The sequence below is a fragment of the Equus quagga genome, chromosome 9 (genome assembly GCF_021613505.1).
Source record: "Equus quagga isolate Etosha38 chromosome 9, UCLA_HA_Equagga_1.0, whole genome shotgun sequence".
NCBI lineage: Eukaryota > Metazoa > Chordata > Mammalia > Perissodactyla > Equidae > Equus > Equus quagga.
This window is the reverse complement of record NC_060275.1, coordinates 60,238,936-60,258,514: the sequence shown is the minus strand read 5'-3', so window position 1 is coordinate 60,258,514 and position 19,579 is coordinate 60,238,936. Positions and strand designations below refer to the sequence as shown.

Below are 19,579 nucleotides of genomic sequence, written 5' to 3'. Positions count from 1 at the left end.
GATTCAGTTAACATTTGCAAAACTCAGCAAATAGAGATGCCTTCTAGAAATCCCATTCTTTCCAACCATCTGAATATAAATAAATTACCAACGTATTGAAAGAGATGCTCATGAAATGTGTGAAACTGTAATGCAGAACAGTTTCTTCAAACTCGACACCAAAGGTATTTTAAAAAAATATAAGTGCAGGTGAGTGAGAAGAGGGGTTGCAACAATCTTTTCAGAAATACATATCTTCGTAAGTAGAGAATCTGCTGAAAAATTATGTATATTTTATGGTATATTTATTTGGTATTTTCACCTTTGGATTTTAAATTTAAAAAATCACTACTTTTTGAGCTACAGTATTTTAAGCATAAAATAACAGTAATAATTTTGATCCAGTCTTTGGAGTAGTCATTTAATTTTCACTGAAGAAAAAGCAGAAAACCATATAATTAATTCTGGTACATAATTAATAGCTCCCTATGAGCCCTGAGTCGCATATGTGAGCAGCCTGTGGGTTCTTAGCCCTATACCAAACAGATCTGATAACATTAGGACCAGAACTCTGTGCTCCTCGAAAGCAGGGGTTCACATGACAGTCCTTTTGCAGATGAAAATTTGGGTCCTTCAGAAGTAAGTACTTTGGGGCATTAGCAGATATCAGATTAAATAAACTTAAGCCTTAATGTTTTCATGCACATTTGGGTCAGAGTATTCAAGTTGATGTCCTATTATACCAGTCTAATATTAATCATCATGGAATGAGCTCAAACATTGCTTTGGGGTGAAGGTGGCTCCAGGGAGCAGGAGAGCCGGGAGAATCAACGCTTTGATACTTGTTACTTGTACTTGTTACTATAACTGCCCGGGAGCAGCAGGTGCGAGGAGGCAAGCGGCCAGCCTAGCTCTCCGCCACTACACCAGCAAGAATCCATGTCGGAGGCAACATTCCTGAAGATCCAGACTGAGCCATAGATGGGCACGGGATTCTTTTTAAACAACTTTTTCACATACAAAAAACATACTATTAATTGTTTCCAATGGGCCAGGAGGTGTGCCAAATCATTCACTTACATGATTTTACTTGCATTTCACATCAATCCTGGGTGCATACCGTCACGTTCCCAGTGTTACAGAGGAGGAATGAGAGCACGGAGCAGCTGAGGTCTTACTGCTAGAAGCGCAGAGCCCGGACCACAATCCAGGTCTGTCCAAAGCTGGACAAACCGAGCCAGGGTACCTGAATTCTCACATTATACCCTGTGCAGGCCTTTATTTTTTTAAACCTTGCCCTAAAGAAACCATATAATCTCTGTGAAACAATTCCATCCCCCATACAGCAAGGGAAATAACAGTCAGCCGTTGGGAAAGAACGCCTGAAAGTTACTTCTCTCACTTTTTCTCCTTGGGGTGCCCTTGCACTATGTTTTGGGTAAAAAGATGACCCAAATCAAGAATGGAATCAAGATTCTGGTCCATTTGGAGGTCTTCAAGTGAAAGTCTTTCTGGATACAGAGCTCTCTAAACCTTTTGTGCCAGTGGCCTAGCTATGTAACCTTTTAGCTTATACATAATTTGTTAAGTATAGGTCAATCTTAATTAAAAACAACTTTTCAATCTCTTCAGGATCAGCTGGTTGGTTTTCTCCCAAAGAAGCAGGATAAAATGGCTCCACTATTTCCTTCTCCTTGGTCTAAGGGTATTTCATCCCTTCCAAACTCATCTCTCTTGGCTAAGGCTTAAATAATCCCAAAACTGGGATCAGGAACTTGATGGTACCATCAAGTATTACACTTTATAACAGGCTTGAGTTGGGCTTCCGCCGATGGGACTGCTATCCAAATATATAATAAATACTATTACTAGAAAGTGAAAAGCAAGTTCATGGGAAAGGTAGCATACCCAGATATTTGTGCAATGCCAGCTATTTTACAAAATCATTCTTGCCTGAGAAGATTTTAAGACACGTGCTTCAAAACTCTGTAAAAGAGCTAAACTACCATCAATGACTTTGCTTATATCAGAGTCATTGACTTTGGAGATGGGTTTAAGCTCAGTTTGGAAGACAGATACTGACCTGCTGCTAAGGGCTGACCCACAAAAAGCCAGTCACAAAGTAGAGGTGATGGCCTCCACCTCCTATTCATTTAGGCCATTAGACATGGGCAGGGAGTTCTAGAACGCTGTGGTAGCTGCCCTCATCCCCAACAAACACAGGCACAGCTCCTATTTGATACATTTACAGAGGGGGAGCTCAGGCAGGGCTCAGTAACAGTAACTCCTCTACCAGCAGGAATCTCAAAACAAGTCCTTTACTGTGAGATCAGCCAGAAAGGATACATTTGCACATCCAGCAACATTTTAATAAATAAGCCATTCGTCATTTTTACCTTCATTGTTACATTCAGATTAATTTTAAGATTCTTTTCTGAAACCATTATTCCTCCCCAACAGATAAAAGAGAATGAGTCATGGAAGACTGGCTGTGAAAATATAATCTCTGATTGAAGTTTACAGAGATGATGGATTCGTTTATGGACAGAAATCATTTGTCCTCTGGCTGAGAATATGCCAGGTGACCCGGGCCATGAGGGCTCTGTGCCTGCAGGTCACCATAATTTTCAGTGACAGATTCCCAAGGATAAATGAGGGTATATGAAAGAACTAATGGGAATACACTGAATAAGTTATAAACCCAGAGTTATCGGCCAAAGGCTTCAAAGAAACCAGGACAGGTCTGTGTAAATCAAGTGGCTAGATGGAAAGAAACCACTTGTCAGCGAAGTTTACAGCTTGTCCCACACTTTAAAGGTATGCTGCCAACTGCCAACCACGGTTAACTGGGAGAGGTGGGACTGGGGCAGAGCATGTCCTTTCCTTAAGTACTCGTGACCTTTCACCTCCTGCACGTGCTATTTCACAGTAACAGAAACAAACAAAAATATGCAGCAAAAATAACATGTTTCCTAATCATCAGCTCTGGTCTGGTTCTTTTTACACAGAGCTGCATGTCTCCTAGGTGAGGTGATAAGTTGCATAGTCTGAAGAACAAACCATGGTACAACATACAAAATTGAAATGTAGGCTTCAGAGATCTTCCTTATTTAGGAAAAAAAAAGTCAAGGCAGATCACAGTTCTGATATGCACACCTCATCTGACAGAGGCGCTCTTTCCAGAAGTTTCTGCATCTTGGCCAAAGCAGAAAGGTGGGCAGCCAGAAAGTGGGCTTTTGGGCACCAGGAGGCCCAGGGAGCCAAAGGCACTCTGTCTACAGGAGAAAGGCTGACCTCTACTTAAGAGTGGCCCCTGAAGGCCCCACACTTCGGATGAGTCCTGGATGAGTGACAAAGGTCCAGGGAAGCAGATTTTACTCGGTCCTAAGGCTGTATCCTGAGTGGGATTCTTCAGTGACCAGCAGCAGTTGAAGACTTGAAGACTAATATGAAACATAATTTCATTAGATCTTGTTCTGAATTTTACATTAGGTTCTTTATATTTACACTTAGATGCTTTAATAAAGTATTATGTCACATCCCTGAATGAAAAAATAACTTCTCTTTTAATACATTAATACAGTTCTGGGAAGATTAGCTGTTGGAACCACAGGGTTATAATTCTGGCACTATTAATCACCTGTGTGAACACCTTGTGTTAAACCTTGTGTTAAAACTCCACAGCCTTAGGAGTCTGTTCTAAAGTTTAACGAAGTGGCAAGTGCCACGTTGCCCAGTGAGAACCATACAACATGTCCTTGCCTATTTCCAGCCTCTGCTCTTCCAGAAGGCCAGGCAAAGTGAAAGTGCTCACTGTTCTCTAGGGCAATCAGGTCGCTGCCTCTGGATCCTGGAACTAAAGATCACTCAGCAGGGAACATTTGCAGAGCCAAATATTTTCCAACCTGATGACTTTTTATGAACTATTTCTAAGGTTGACTCGATACATCTAAGCGTGTTTTTCTTTTTAACCCCTTTGGACATGATAAATGTTGCCATTTACTGTGTTCAACTGTGAGAATGTTCACTATGACACAAAGCAAGGACCAAGGCCTGGGAAGTTTTGTTACTCACGAACTCACCCTTGGGAAAGAAGCTAGGCCACGTTTCCCATTGTGCTTATCACCCCGGGGGCTCTCAGAGCTGCTGAAAAGGGTGCGGCCTGGACGGAAGCTCTCTAAGACACGCGTTCTCGTTCTTGCATCCAGGCTGCCTAGCTGATACCTACGCCACCACGCAGGCAAACCTTCCAACTGAGAACATTCACTCCCAGGGACCCAGCTGTTGCTTACAGTGGAGCTCATTAATCTTCCGCCCTTGGATGGACAGCACTGTGCACTTAACTACTGTGGACAGATGGGTCCACTGAAGGCAGACCTGACTCTGCCTGTCTGGGCCAGACCCTGTTAGCCCATCCACATGCCTCTACCACACACTGTATGAAGCGGGAACTCACAGGTCCATCTCCTTTTTCAAGAGGAATAGCTAAAAAATTAGTGTTGGAAGGAGGAGGAAGCAAAGAGAGAATGACATTAAAATACACTGAATGTGAGGTTCCAGCTGAGTAACTGGACGCTATTTTCCACCTCAAGGGTAAAATTTTCCATGACTATTGTTTGGAAAACCAGATGTGTTGCATTTTTTGGCTTTTCCAAAGCATCTGGACGCACTCGTGGGAAACTCCCAACACATGATTTGAGATGCAGCAGGTTGATTGTTAAGTGGCAGTCAAGGAATGCTATTCGAGTTAATCACAGAAACTTTACAGGACTGACTGACAACACAGCTTTTAAAAATAATAAAACTGGTAGATTTTAAAGGATTATTTGCAACGTAGCATTTTATTTTCTAACTAGATCATTGCTGGAAAACTCATTCCATGAGCTAAAATCTCCCCATGGACACCAGCAGAAGGACAAACTTCCTAATCACTGTGATTAAAAGTTCCTTTGAAAGTATAACCTCTTTCTTGAGTCATATTATTCAGGAAAAATGAAGGGTGGATGGGTGTGCATAGAAAACAGCTGTTTAGTTGTGAAAACCTGATTCGTATATGCAGAGAAAGCAGTGGGGGCAAACCCACATTTCTCCAGGCCCATGCTTGGACATTACCACTTCTCCCTCTGTGGATGTAAGCCAAAGTTCAGAGGACAGTCCTTTCCCACTTGACACTCTGAGGCTCTGGGCTGAGGGAGGAGCCGCAGCTGTGGAGGCCAGTGTAGAGGCAGTGCCCAAAAATGCTTGTGGTTGAGCGGCTGCAGCCACGCCCGGTGACTGCTGCACCGAGGGTCCACCCAGCACTGCCCTCACCTGAGCCAGTGGGCCAGGGCTTGGGGCCTCAGGCTCTGCCCTGTGGAACCCATAAAGAAGCAACATGGGGTCAGGAGGGACTCAGACCAGGAAGTGTGGGAGCAGGAAAGCTTTAACACCAGGTGCCCCCCAGGGGCTCAACACTCCAGACCCACCAGAGCTGCTGTTTTGTAGAAAAGTACAAAAACTCTAGGTGGCATCAACAGTATCTTCTGTTTATTAAACAGGGTCTATCTGCTTAATAATGAATAAATGTGGCATCTGGCAACACTAATAATTAACATTATACACTGAAATCCCACCTCTCTTTACACATGCTTTAATTTTTTTTAAGTGTCATCAAATATCTTTATTTGGGGCATTATGTTTCAAATGGCCCAAAAAGAACCTGAAACATTTTATACATGTTTGGGGATTTTTTAAAAAAAGACTTGTTCTTTCCTCCTTACGCATTATGTTGCCACATCAGTGGTGTTGCTGACACCCACTCGGCTAAGCCTCAATAAAAGCCTGGTACCTTCTTTCCTGGCTGTGATGAGAGCGCGACATCCCACACTCGCCTCCTTGGAAGGACAGGCAGAGCCTAAGGCCACAGACCACTCTGTAGAACACTTTTTTCTGCTCCTTCTGAGGCACATTTGCTGGCCTTGAGGGGATACAATTCATCTAATTTTACTATGATCCCTATTTATATGTGTAAACTAATGAATTTATGGGCTGACATTACAATGAAAGGCTTAATGACGTGATTTCTAGCAAAAATAGGGCATCAGGCCACCTCAGGCAGCCAGAGGAGTTTTCTGCTCCTTGGAACACCGCATGTGAAATAAGATGACCCAGACACAGATTAGGAGCCTCCTCCCCCGGGTGTGGGCAGGACGAGGGACTGGGACCTCGGCACCCACCTGCCTGTGGAGCTGTCCGCCATCTGCAGGCTGCAGCCGTGGTCCACGCTCACCCATCTGCACGGCGGAGCGTGGGGAATGCTCCCCCAGGGCAAGGCCGCAGCCTGGGCTGTCGTCTTCTCGGTCTGGGCCGTCCCCTTTTGGATCCCCCTGGACTCCAAGCTCACCAAGCCTGGGAAGGGTCTCTGGATGCTCAGTCTGAAAACAGCAGGAGACAATGATCACAGCTCCACCTGCATCTTTTTGCTGTGTAGCCTGATTTTTATTATTGGAGGATAATTATCTACTATGTGGGTTTATCAACTCCACTTTTCAGCCCTTTTCCCTAATGTGCTCACATTGGCCATTTCACTCATTGGCCACTTTCTCCATTTAAATAGCACAGAGTGGGTGCCCAACTTATTAGAAAAGATTAGAGATTTTACTATTTATAAATATTCTAATAATGAAAAATTTTACTTTTATAAATTATTATTGCTTACAGTTATGGTGTTATAATTTATAGGAGGAGGAACTCCAAAGTATTGATCAATGGAAACTTTACAACTATTTCTATGTTTTACTTAATGAGAGTTTTCTATGTCATGGATATTTGGAAGCAGGTTGGATTAATTTTTGAAGACTTTCTTCACCCTAAAGAAAGAGAATCACCCTATATTCCCATTCACAGGATGACTTAAAATTATATACAATGTTCACTAGAATGAAAAGCAGACAAAAGGTCTTTGAGAGCTAAAAGGAAACCAACATTCACAATGCCTTAAAGCAGCTGACAAAGTGGTCAGCAGTGTGGACATCCAGAACACAGCAAACACGGTGGTTTCAGCCCTGCGCTCACTAGCAAGCATGCCAGGAAGGAGCCTGCAGAGCTGGAGATCACAGACTTACTCAATTAAACTCAATCAGAAAGCAAACAATGCTATTCTGGTTCTGTCATGAAGCTGGGAGTTGAGGCATACGAAGGAGACATACACAAATTTCAGAGGTGGCAAAAAAGCGACCCCTCTGGAACTCAGAAGAGACCTTTATAAAATTGCATTGGGCAGAATGGGCTCTAGTATTTGGGAACAAACACTGAAATGGAAAGAAAACAAAGATTTAGAAGTAGGTTTTACAAACCAGCAAGGTAGAATGAGACAGTAAAGGACCTCAGGGTAATAAGTTTAATGAATTCATAAATCAGCAACAAAAGGGACGGCCGCAAAACTCTGCTGCAGAATGGAGCTACAGACCAGTATACTCTCAAAACAAAACCAGGTCAAAGGACAGCACTGAATTCTTGGTCTAATATATAACTGAAAAACCCACTGCATTTCCACTGACTGGATTGGACTCGACATCATAATCTGAAATAATAGGACATGACTTTTTGTGTAGCGGGAGGGGGACAGCAATGTCTGGGGCTCAAGAACGAAACCGACACAAATAAATGAACTCTCCAGGGTGACGTACCTCAGTGAAATCTTCCCCTTCCTCCTCCATCTGTTTCCCTTGCCGCCAGTGTTTCAGCAACCACCTGAGTTTGACGTAGAAAAGGAAAATGTTCTGCTTCAAGGACCGGAGCTCCTGCTGCATCAGATTCCTCTCATCACTCCACGTCCGCTCATGGAGGGTGTTTTGCAAAGCCAGGCTGTGCATTTCCAGTTCTTTCCACCTCAAGGCATAGAGGTGCTCCTCCTCCATCTTGGATGGAAGAAAAGAGAGAGTGTGACAAGCAGCTATCCCAATTTGCCACCCAAACCAAACCAAGACTCTTTGCAAACTTCCATTCAATCTCTATCATTTTGCATATGGGAGGTGAAACACAGAAGCCCCCAAAAGTTTAGTAACCTCCTTGAGATGTCTACTATTTATGAAACTTCATGAGTCTTCTGATTCAGAAAGCAAGCGCTATTTCAAGATAAGATATTATAAGCATTTTCTTGTCAAGATTCTTGTGGTGTTTTCAGATATCGCTAAAGTCCTTCAGGAAAATCATTTCTTGGATGCACGGCTTATAGCTGACTTAAATGCAGATTCCACCTGCCCTCTGCATGTGGGCTTGCACACAAAGGCACACTGAAATTCATAAGGGGGAGTAAGTGGAAATCCTTCCCCTTGGCTTCCCGGTGCCCACAGCCCCCACAGAAAGAGAACACCAAGCCGACAGAGAGGCCCACAGAGAGCAGGCCACTGAGTGATGGGGCCAGCAGGAACTCCTTCCAAATGCGCAGTACTGTGCACAGTGGTGAGTCAACGGGAAAGTGAGCTGATCACCCACTTCCACGTTCAAGACTTCACCGTCCCATTAGATAAGGGCAGCCCTTAGGGAATAAAAGAATCACTAAAAAAGAAATGTTCTCCACCTCTCTGCTAAGATGTTCTCCACCTCTGTGAAGGTCCTGCCTTTCCAACACACGTATAGGCACTCTTTCAAGCAATACACAATTACTATGTGTCAATAATGACTAAGCAAAAGGGTGTGAATAAATGTACAGATAAGGGCACAAGGATAATATGTGTAGTAGCTAAAGTGATCTATCAGATGACAGCTTTCTGTTCCAGAGACCAAGGAAAGGGTTAGAATCCAGCCTTATCGTTATCAGCTGTCTTCTCCTACCTTAACACTCCCTCTTGTGCAAAAAACCAAGGCAGTAGGTCTTGCTTTGTGTTTTTCTAAAGCTCTAGATTAATGTTCAGAAACCATGCAGATATGACTACGGCTGTCTGAGGCTGACACCAATACGACCCAAGTGCTAAAGACTAGTGAAGGGTGAGAGGCAGCTCTGGAAAGGTCCCAGGTTTGCATGGCCACTGTTGTAATACCCAATCTTTCTGCACTTCAAAACTGAAATAACATAAAATTCTGGCATTTAATTCACCATCTCGGCAGCCCGCAGAGCCCCACTACTGGTTCTCTCCCCTGTGGACACAAGTATAGGATGGAGCAGGGGGAGGGGGCAGCCATGGGTACCAGAAAGCCAGTGTGTGCAATTTACTTGCAGTGTCTTCTCAGGCCATTGTCTGACCCTGTCACGGCTTCAGCTTCCTCAGCTGCAAAATGAAGCTAACAGGAGATGCCGTGCAGAGAACCTGGCTCATGGCAGGTGCTCGAGAGGCACCAGAGTACTAGTGGATGGCGTGCAGCGCTGGGGGAGGAGGATGTTCTCTTGTCCTTTCACCGGCAACCTCCTGGAAATGTTCCTTCTTGACTCGGTCTGACTTCTCCACTGCCCTTGCTGCCACTTTCTGTTCCATGACTCCAAGCACTTCTCAAGGCTCAGTTGGTCCTCTGCCCTCAGGGGACACCATCCCTTTCCCTCTGAACAAGCCTGGATGACATCTCACCACCTCTGACCGAGGTCTGGGAGCCTCTTCCACAACACACTCCTTTATCTTGAATCTAAGCACTAGACACACCTGGCACCCTGCCCTTTTGCTATCAGCATCTCCAGGGACAAACTCACTACTGAAATGATTTTTAGTGCAGTGACCAAAAAAAAATAAAAAAAGGAAAGAAAATTAAACTACTTAGGAATCTACCTTTCGAGTAATATGAAATTATTTTCCTTTCGTAATAATATGTGAAACTTGACCTATAAATGAAAGTTATAAAAAGGGGTGCTCATCTAGTGGCAAAGGCTGGCTGAGCAGACTCAGATCTCAGCATTCAGCTGTGCTCTGCAAGGTGCAGAAGGCACCCCTTACTCAGTCTTTGACCTATTCAGATGATCACGACCACAGACAACATGGGGTTTATGTGTAGCATACATTCCTCGCCACACTAAGTTCCCAGATACACCAGGTTCCTTCTTTTGCACAGGATATACATTTTAAAACACCACAGTGCCCTACTCAAGACCAACTGGTTTTTGTTTTTTGCTTTTAAAGATACAGGTATCTTTTAAGAACAAATACAACGGGGAAAAAGCAGCAATAGCAATTCTGAGCCTGGGCATCTGTTTACAACTCAATTAGGTCTGAGTGGGAGGGAGCAGACAGTCCTCAAGAGTGCCTGTGTCTGTGAATCCCTTCCACTAGGAAGGATCTGACAGACAAGGATAATTAGCCAGTAACAGGTTACTCCAAAATAGCCAGAACAATTAATAAAGCTACAACTCAATTACTGGCAGTTTTTTGAAGACAACAGTTTAGGGTGAGTTATTGATGTTTTTATCAGAAAATTTCCCTAACATTGACAAACTTACAAATTTGCAGGACAATAAAAGTTAGGACACACTTTCGTGTCCAGTTGCATCGAAGACCTTTATCTTATTTTACTTCACTGGTTATGGCTGCAGAAGTTTAGATTAGATATTAGGAAGAACTTCCTGAGGTCACCCTGTAAATATGGAACTGCACGTGAGACAGCAGAAAAGTAGACAGTTATTTTTATTAGACGTCTGAGGGGCAGCTCGACTGGATGAGCTTTCCACACGCCCTCCAACCCTGTGAGTCCAGAAGGCTGTGCACAACAGACCGTGCTCCTTTAAAATACATCTTGTCATCTCTCTTGGGGGCTCTACCGTCAGAGAAGTGGTTGTGCTGAAATCCGTGTTACATATTTACCTTATGGATCTTGTTTGTAAATTTCTCTGTCTCCTCTTGATGCAGTCTGGTCGCCTGTGCAAGCTGACCCTGGAGCTCCTCTATCCATACACTCTGCTCAGGTAAAACAGGGGGGCCCCTGAGCTGATCGGTGGGATAAAGGAAGGGGTTTAGTGGAAGCAAGAACTCTGCCTGAGGTGAAGACACAGGACAGACATCTGCACAAGCCAGGGACACACACGGAGCGACACAGCCCGTGCGGGCACTGCAGCAGTGGAGTGACTCCACGGCGACCCCGGAGATCCTCGTGCTTGCTCTGCGTTATCTGGGACGGACAGCTCACCCGCCCTTCCTCTCTTACCTAGCGGATGGGTGGTGAGTGGTGCCTATCACCTGAACTCCCACCACCACAGGAAGCACAAACCAGGCTGAAGAAGGGAGCCAGGGTACAAGAGAGGTGTCTTGGCTACCACAGCAACTTCTAGACAGCTTTTTAAAGTGCTGGGGGTGGTCAGACCTGACCATTAAGACTGAGTCAAGCATGACCACATCACACACCGTCGGCCTTAGGTTCACCGCCCAAGTTCACACATGTCCTTGTAAATTTCACAGTTAACTTGCTCACACACTTTCTTATTAGATCTTTCCCTGTTCAGCCAAGTGCCTCTCCCGCTGTCCTACCCCGAATGCTCAGCGCGACTGGGGTGCGGCTCCTTCGATTACTAGAAACGTTGGTTCAGGCCTCTTAATTGCACACATTGCCTAGGAGGAACTGCACAAGGATCTGCCTGTTACACTGTGGGTTACAAATAGGTAAAGGAATCTGTTCATATTCTTTTCATTGGTAAAGTCTATCTTTTATGTCTTTTTGGTCCAAATGACAATGACAGAGAAGTCAGAGCTACCACTTTTGAAATAAAATTTTTTTTAGAGATGGAAACACTAAAAATCTCAGGCATTGTTAAAATGGAAGCATGACATTTTCCCCACTGTTTACACTACTTGCAGGGAGGGGATTTATAAAGTGGGGAATTAGCGTAGACTGTTGCCATAAAAATAGGTGTCATTTTACTAGCTCGTTCTGATTACCTTTAACTAATCTGTTATTTTTCACTAAGGATACTGTTTACTCTTCCTAATCGGATGTTACCTGGGTTGTCATGAATGAAAATCATGCCCAAGAATAGAAATGCAGAAAATAAAAGGGCAAATCACTTCCCTCAGCACAGGGTATGACTAAGAGAGAGTTTACAGAAAGAAGGATGGAGACAGAAAATCAGAGACACTGCGGAGTCGCCAACTTTGGGGTGAAATTTTCAAAGCTAGAAATTTAAGCTTATCCTACTTTCAAGAAACTCAAGAACTACTGAGAACACTAATGCTCCTTTGATTTGCTAGTTTTAAAGATTATCATAGTTTTTTTTATATCTACCAGGCAGAGTTTTGAGTTCTCTTTGAAGAGAGGTGTTTCTCTACACATTAAATTTACTCTAATGACTAATTCCTCACTTCTAAAAGTATTATTTTATTGGGTTTTTTTAATATGTATGGTCTTTTACAATAACTTAATCTTTCCCGTTTGCCTGCCTTTCATAGTTTTGAACACACTTATTTTGTAGTTTCTATCTGATCATTGTAGAAGCTGAATCTCAGAGCTGGAGCCCGATGTTGGCCATCAGCTGACTCTCGTTCCAGGTGTGTGTCTGTGGCTTGTGCTTGCAGTTTTGCATTGTGAGGTCACCTTCAATGGGGAGTGAGCTGGATCTTGTGCGTGGCCTGGCTTTGTGTCTGCAGAAGCCAGCAACAGAACATAAGCTTTCCTTTCCTTGGGGATTCCTGGGCCACCGGGCAACAACAGCTCAAAGCCTGATCCTGGTGAGGCCAGCTGTCCTTACCGTTACTCGGGGAGATGTCATGCTGGTGGACAAGCTTCCCTGTTGCCTCCCTCTCCCAGGAGGCAGATTCTCTCCAGTTCCGTCTCCCAAAATGTGTGGCCCTTTGGGGGTCCTGCTTTACTTCTTTCCCTGCCCCTTTTGGGCCTAAGGCCCTGTCTCCTGTCCCTATGGAGCTATTAAGACCTAAGGCTCTGAGATACCAATTCTGGAAACCATCCCCCTAACCCATCTACCTAGAGACAACAGATACTGCCCTGGTTTCCAATTCTGAAATCAATCCCAACCCTTGAAGATTTCCCTAACTTTCCTGGGAATTCAGCTATATGTTTAAAGAACATTTTATATTTTGTGCAGCCTTTTATTCAACAAATATTTATTGGGCACCTACAGTGCTAGGTACTACAATGGGGATAGAGCAGCAAACAAAGCTGCCAGACCCCTGCCCTGGGGGCACCCCTTCTGGCAGTTCCCACGTTTTGTCACATTGCCCAGGCCACTCCACTGCCGGCTCCACTCTTCAGTTACAAGTGACTCTCTAACTTTAAACTAAAAATCCTCCACATTTTAACACATCTGGTAGCGGCCCAAAGTTCCACATTAGATGTTAAATCAGGCATCCTAATCAAGCTTATCTTTTAAGAAAAGCAAAGACCTACTAATTTAGTTTCTATATATTACACTAAACGATTTAGTTTGGTTTTAGTCTTAATAAATAATGTATATAAACGGTTTTTATTTTAAACAAATATATGAGCCTCGTACTTCAGCGTCATTTGATTAAAACTGTGTTCCTCCATTTGAGCCACATCTTTGAAGGGTCACAGAAAAGGCCCCCGCAGTCCTGCGAGGCCGCTCCTCTGGGCCATCTGACTGACTGCAGCGGCTTCGGATCATCTGTCGAGACTGGTGGACAACAGAAACCGTGAGATCCTCCTCATCTATTAGATGTCCTACTTTCTTTTATTGTCCATTTTTGCTAATGGAATATTAAAACTCCTACGAACAACCACCTGCTCCTGGTCGGGATGCCATCGCTCCAATGTTACAAGAAACAAAATACACACACGCTGTGACCGAAGCTCCAGTCCATTATTATTCTGCCACACAACCACACACGATCACACACATTTGGAGAAAGTTTCCACGTAACACACAGATTTCCTCTAGAAAAAAATACTCCCCTTCATCACCAAATCCCCAAAGGTTTCATTCTAAAAACCACCCTTTGCCCATCTACCTAAGATTCTGATTATACACCCAACAAATTCATCTTGGCCTCTCTATGCAGGCAGTTTATTTAAACAAATACCATCTTCACCTGATGGCGAGGTTGTGGTGACTCATGGTCTTGACATCACAACCAGCCGCCCTGTCTTAGTGTTCTGAACCCCACGGCCCATGCTTCCCCCACATGGCTGCATCCCACTCCAATTCACACTGCTCACCTCCTGGACGACTTCAGAAAAAGTGGCTTATAAACTACTTTCCACCCTTCAGAAGATAACTTCACTATCTCAAGAAATAAGAAAAGGAATGCGCTTTATCATAGCCACTCTGACACCTAGCAATGCCACTTACATGCCAGGGCTCTATTCTACCTCCATCAACATGACTGCGTTTTCTGGTGAGTTCCATTTTGTTCCGGCCAGTTTTGCTACTGCTTCAAAAGTAGAATATGAGGTCAACACATGTGTACACATACTTGGCACGAAAACCCACGTCATTTCATCGTGGCTGGCATTTCACAGCTGAGGCATAAGTGATGGCAAATGCTTCCTGGGCTTCACTGATTAAAGGATAAGAGGAGCTGGGGCAGAGAGCTCTTTGAGATTTCTGACCCAGAAACTCAATCCTCCAGGCACCGGCTTGGTTTCATTTATATCTGAAATCTGACCAGTGCCCGTGCTTGGCTACTTCTCATTGAGAACTATTTTTAAGGCACCCTGTACATTCCAAGCCACATATCCTATATCCTGCTCTGTCTTACCACATGGGAATCTCAGCAGGTTTGTCAGGAGCCAAAGGGAGCAAAGTCAGGGAGGAATCCGGCATGTAGTGATAGAATCTTGCTAACATCTACTGAGATGAAGGGGCAACAGGAATATTTGTCCTTCTGAAGCCTGGTTGTTTTTTTCTGAGCAATTAATTTTTGTGTGGTTGCATTAATAGGTGACTTCAGCTCTCTCTGCCTGTGACTGGGCATGGATATACCATTCCCTTCTTAAGCTCAGTGTATGGACCTCCAAGTGGCAGGCCCCTACGACACAGATTTATCTCCTGAAATGCTAGTTAAGAACGCAATTTCCCTTTTGCTCCTTCTTGTTAGTACTTCTGCTACTGGTACTACGAGTACTAATCTAACCTGGCCAAAATACCCAAATCTTCCAAAATAAGACTTATCTTCTTTCCCTTTTCCCCAAATATGACAATGTCTAAAGTGAAAATCATAGAAGGCCTTTAACAAATGACCTTGAGAAACTGATCCCTTTTTACAACCTCAGCTTAAATTCAGAGTCATTTCTCCTCTTAAGCCGCTGATCCTAGGTGTGCGATCAGCCTCTGGCCCGAGTAAGGAAGGGCAAAGGGCTGCAGGCAATTCACACGCATACAGTAGGAGCCGGCCAGCGGCACGCACGGCGGTTATTCCAGGGCAACGTGAGGGGGTGTCAAGAGGACTGCTGGCGGTCCATGGGCTTCAGTCTCAGCCTCGTTCTGGGTGACAGTGTCACCTTCCACTGGCTCCATCATTCAAAGCATGTCACCCACACAGTTCGCCCGTCCCTCAAGGACCGTGGCGCTCCAAGGGGTCTGAGCCTCGCGGAGGCTTCGGCAGGGCTGTTTCCCTGGCCGGCCGCCTCGCTGACACCAGGAGCTTTGTGTACTGTTTCCATGACAGCCTCACAGGAAAGCAGCTGCCGTGATGTAGTGGGGGGGGCGGTTTTCACTGAAGGCCTGTCGAGAGCTCTGCTCCCTAGACTGTCCACTGTACAATCCTTCAACCCAATGCAGTACTCAAAGCCCAAACTAAGCAGTCTGCCAGGGTGACATCCACCCCAGGGACAGAGCAGCTTCCCCAGACCCAGACTCTGCAAGGAACTACACTGCTCTCCTGGAATAAAAGGAAAGCCTACAGAGCTATCAACATGGTCCCAGAACGCACCGCGTTTCATAACGTGCTTGCACACACAATTGAGTTTTCTCTTCGGTGTGAAATGCCTTAATGAATAGAAAAGTCAGCACAAAGGATGTTTAACTCCTAATTCATACCATTTCCCCTCCAGGAAACGATGCTCCTCAGACCCTGCGCCTCTCACTGTGTTTTTTTTTTTTTTCCTAAAGATTTTAATTTTTTCCTTTTTCTCCCCAAAGCCCCCCAGTACATAGTTATATATTCTTCGTTGTGGGTCCATCTAGTTGTGGCATGTGGGACGCTGCCTCAGCGTGGTTTGATGAGCAGTGCCATGTCCACGCCCAGGATTTGAACCAACGAAACACTGGGCCGCCTGCAGCGGAGGACGCGAACTCAACCACTCAGCCATGGGGCCAGCCCCTCACTGTGAGTTTTTTTGACTTATTAAAATATATAAAATTTAAGGAAACCAGACAGATGTTTAAAAGAAGAAACACCCAGGGCAAGAGAGCTGGCCATACAATTAGTCCCCTGAATGATCGTGCTTAGAAACATCCCCAAGGAGACGGAGCTCTTTTGGGGTGTCTGGGCCCAGTGCGGGTCAGTAGTGACCAGTCCCGGCTGCTGCAGGGCAGCACTCCTCGTGGGGGGCTGGGGAGAGCACTGACCCAGGCCTGGGGAGCCTGCTCCAGGCCCAGTCCCACCACCACCACCCAGGGGCTTACTGGCAGGTTACTCGCTCTCCGGCCCCACTCTGCTCTTCGCAGAATGAGGGAGTCACTCTGAAGACCTGAGATCCCCTTCTGAGCTACACCATCTGGTCACCCAGACCGCCACACGGCGCCAGCTAGCTCTGCTGACCTACCTCTGAAATAAGGAGGGTTATTTCCCCACAACATTCAGCTTTATTCAACGAAGTCTTTTTCTCTCTCGAAAATCACTGCTGGCTTCTGAAGCACTGCACGCACGCGGCAGGCGGGAAGAAGGCACTTCCAGACCCCAGCGTGAACCAACCACTGTTAGAGTTTAAGCAGGGTCGTGTGGGACGTGCTTGGAATGACGGCGCATATGGGAAGGGAGCTGCAGCTCTCTCCAAAGGGTCGACCAAGGAGACGAGGATGGCCACATCCAGCCACAGTTGTGCTTCTGGCACAGGACCAGGACGCAGCCAGGGGAGAGGGCCAGAGTGGGCAGGGAACTGGTCCCAGGCCCGACTTCTCACCGCCAGTTTTGGTGCCAGCACTCGGTTTGAAGGACGGGACACAGACTGGCCTGTCTGGGACTTACACATGCTATCATTTGACCTACTCTGGGTAGTCTTTGCTTCTTTTTACTGTATATTTATAGTAAGAAAATCACGTAGCAAAAAAAAAGAAAAAGAAAATTGGTGCCATGACCAGGGGAGCTGTGACATCCCTCCCCACTTGGCATCTTCAAGGGCAGTATGTACTTCCCTCTATTACCAACCATACTCGACATTTACAAAGCACTTAGCACTTTTTAGGGTACTTTCTCAGTCAAGAGCTCACTGGCTCTGAAAATCATCCACATATAACCATATGAGGTGGCAGGGCAGTATTTTTACTCACATCTTACAGATGAAAAAACAGAGGCCCAGAGACTTGCCTGAGAAACTGAGCTAGTCTTGGACACAGCTGGACTAGAGCCCAGGGGCCCTGACACCCACGCCAGCATTGATTCCAGCCCTGCTAGCAAGAGCTGTGTGCAGCAGTAATTGAAGGCTGGGAAGCATGTCCTCCTGAGGCTTCCATCTTGGTTTCCATCCTGGAGATGGATCATTCAATTCATCTGCAATGTCCAAAGTGTGATTTTTCTACTGCCCGAGTAACCTGCACTCTCAGAAGAAAGGCTGTGTGGGCCATGGGCTCATCAAAGGGGCTTTCTGGGACAGCTCCAGAATTATAAGATACACTGATCACTAAGTCTGAGGGGAAAATGGGGTTTTATTTGCTTCTGGTATAAAACCTAGGAATGTCTTAATTGCATTTTGGAATGAGAAAAACACTAAAGTTGATATACTGTAATACATGTCTAACTCCATGTCCAATGACAGTGTTCAGAAAACATAAAAGAAACATTACAAATGCTTATCCCGGGCAGCGTAAGCTTCTAACTGGGAGGGCCCCACGTGCCCTGCTGCTCCATGGACCGCCACAGCAGCCCCCCAGACAGCACACTGGGCTTCTGCTTGCTTTCTTGGAGCTCAGCACTGAGGTGCGTCTGGCCCTTAGCATGCAGAATGTCTGCTGTCACACCTCTGTGTGGTCCGCAGTTACCTCCCTCTGGGGCTCGGACCTGGATGCCACCTTCTTGGGCGAGGCTGGCCTCCACCCAGGTAATCCAAGGATGGTGGGACCACAAAGGATGTTTCTAAAAACTGTTTTTGTTTTTATTTAAGCTTTTGGAAGAAGTTTTCATGTTACTGTGTGCCCAAGCAACAAGAGGAGAGATGTGACATGCTCTTTACAGGATAAGGGGAAAGCCCCAGGCTGGAGATCTTTGATCTCATGCCTGGGTAAGACAGCAGCCCTGTGCACTTGCCTCTGACAGCAGGACTGGCGGCCTACCCAAGGCATTAGCTGCAAGCTGAGCCAGAAGGCTCAAGCGGCTCTGCCCTGTGTGCCTCTGGGTGCTTTATCTTCTAGTCAGATGCCTGACTATTTTGCTGAGCGAGCCTCTGTTTGCTTCCAGGTGTGAGAGTCCCCCTTCTTCCTCACCCCTGCCCTTTGGGAGCCACTAGGATGCCTGGAGCTGAGCAGTAACAGCCCCACTGGGACGGGGGAATTAGGATTCTTCACCCAGACCTTTCCTAATGTAGAGTGCATTGACGCAGCCCTGTAACAACCTGCCTTGACCGGCAGTATCACAGCCAGAGACTCACTCCTCTGGGATGCCTGTCTTTCTGTCCTGGCTGGGATTACTTGTATGGGAGAGCTTTCGCTGACAGGACTGCTGACAACGTTTCACACGATGGCGTATCGGTGTGGCTGGGAGCTTTGCTGATGTGGGGTTACTAAGGCGATAGAGATGCTGAGGAGCCCCCAGCTCAGGAATGCACTCCCTGATTCTGTCCCCCAGCTGGAGCACTGCCACCAGAACTGGGGGCCGGGCCGGGCCGGGCCACGTGAGACCTGAGGAAGGACAGTTTCCTCTAGACCAGCAAACACAGCGCTTGGTTTTCCTCCCTGCTGCCCTTACTGTTTGACAAGGAGCCACATAATGCTCACAAATCAGTCTCACGTGCCTTGCTCCACGTCCCGCATTCACGCCCCTGGAGAAACAGGTGCCTGTCTGACAGGAGCGTCGGCAGCTCGCATGCACTCACCCTGCGTGGAGCCTCAGCTCCAGCTGCATGCGATGGATTTTGATTCCAGTTAAGTCCCACCTGGTTCCACATCACCCCGCCATGTTCCCTCAGGGCTGGGACCCAGGCAGGAAACGTCACACAGCCAGCCACACAACAAAAGGAGGGGCGGGAGGGAGAGAGGGGGTTTGGCCAGTGGGACCAGCCAGCGTGCTGACCTCTGGACTGAAGCAGCTCTGGCCTCCCAGCCGGCAGCTCCCCACATCCCCGTCGGCTCGGCGGTGCAGCTCCCGGGCGGCCCGGAGGCGCAGGTGCTCCGGCTCGTCCCCTCGCTCCGGCCCGAGCTGCCACTCCATCTGATCTCTCAGTTTGGACTGTTAGGTGCATGGGAAGGATTTTTTTTTTTAATTTTAAATAAAAAACAAAGGACAAGAGGGTGGGGAGGGTGTGGAGAGGGGGGATAAAGAAAACAAAAAGGGGTAAGGTGGGTGACTGAAAAACTACCAGA

The 19,579-nt window shown here is 46.2% G+C and overlaps 1 protein-coding gene across 2 annotated transcripts in view; it reads right to left on the bottom strand.

Annotated features, from left to right (window-relative positions):
• Positions 1 to 19,579, bottom strand: part of MTCL1 (microtubule crosslinking factor 1) — a 134,183-nt gene that overhangs the window by 25,452 nt on the left and 89,152 nt on the right. The window contains exons 6-9 of one of the 2 annotated variants that reach the window (XM_046671657.1): positions 19,290 to 19,445; positions 10,743 to 10,865; positions 7,647 to 7,877; positions 6,195 to 6,392 (exon numbers count right to left, since the gene is read on the bottom strand). In XM_046671657.1, the coding sequence (XP_046527613.1) occupies positions 6,195 to 6,392; positions 7,647 to 7,877; positions 10,743 to 10,865; positions 19,290 to 19,445 (708 nt within the window). The remainder of the gene's footprint in view (positions 1 to 6,194; positions 6,393 to 7,646; positions 7,878 to 10,742; positions 10,866 to 19,289; positions 19,446 to 19,579) is intronic. The other variant, XM_046671658.1, reaches the window with a different exon arrangement.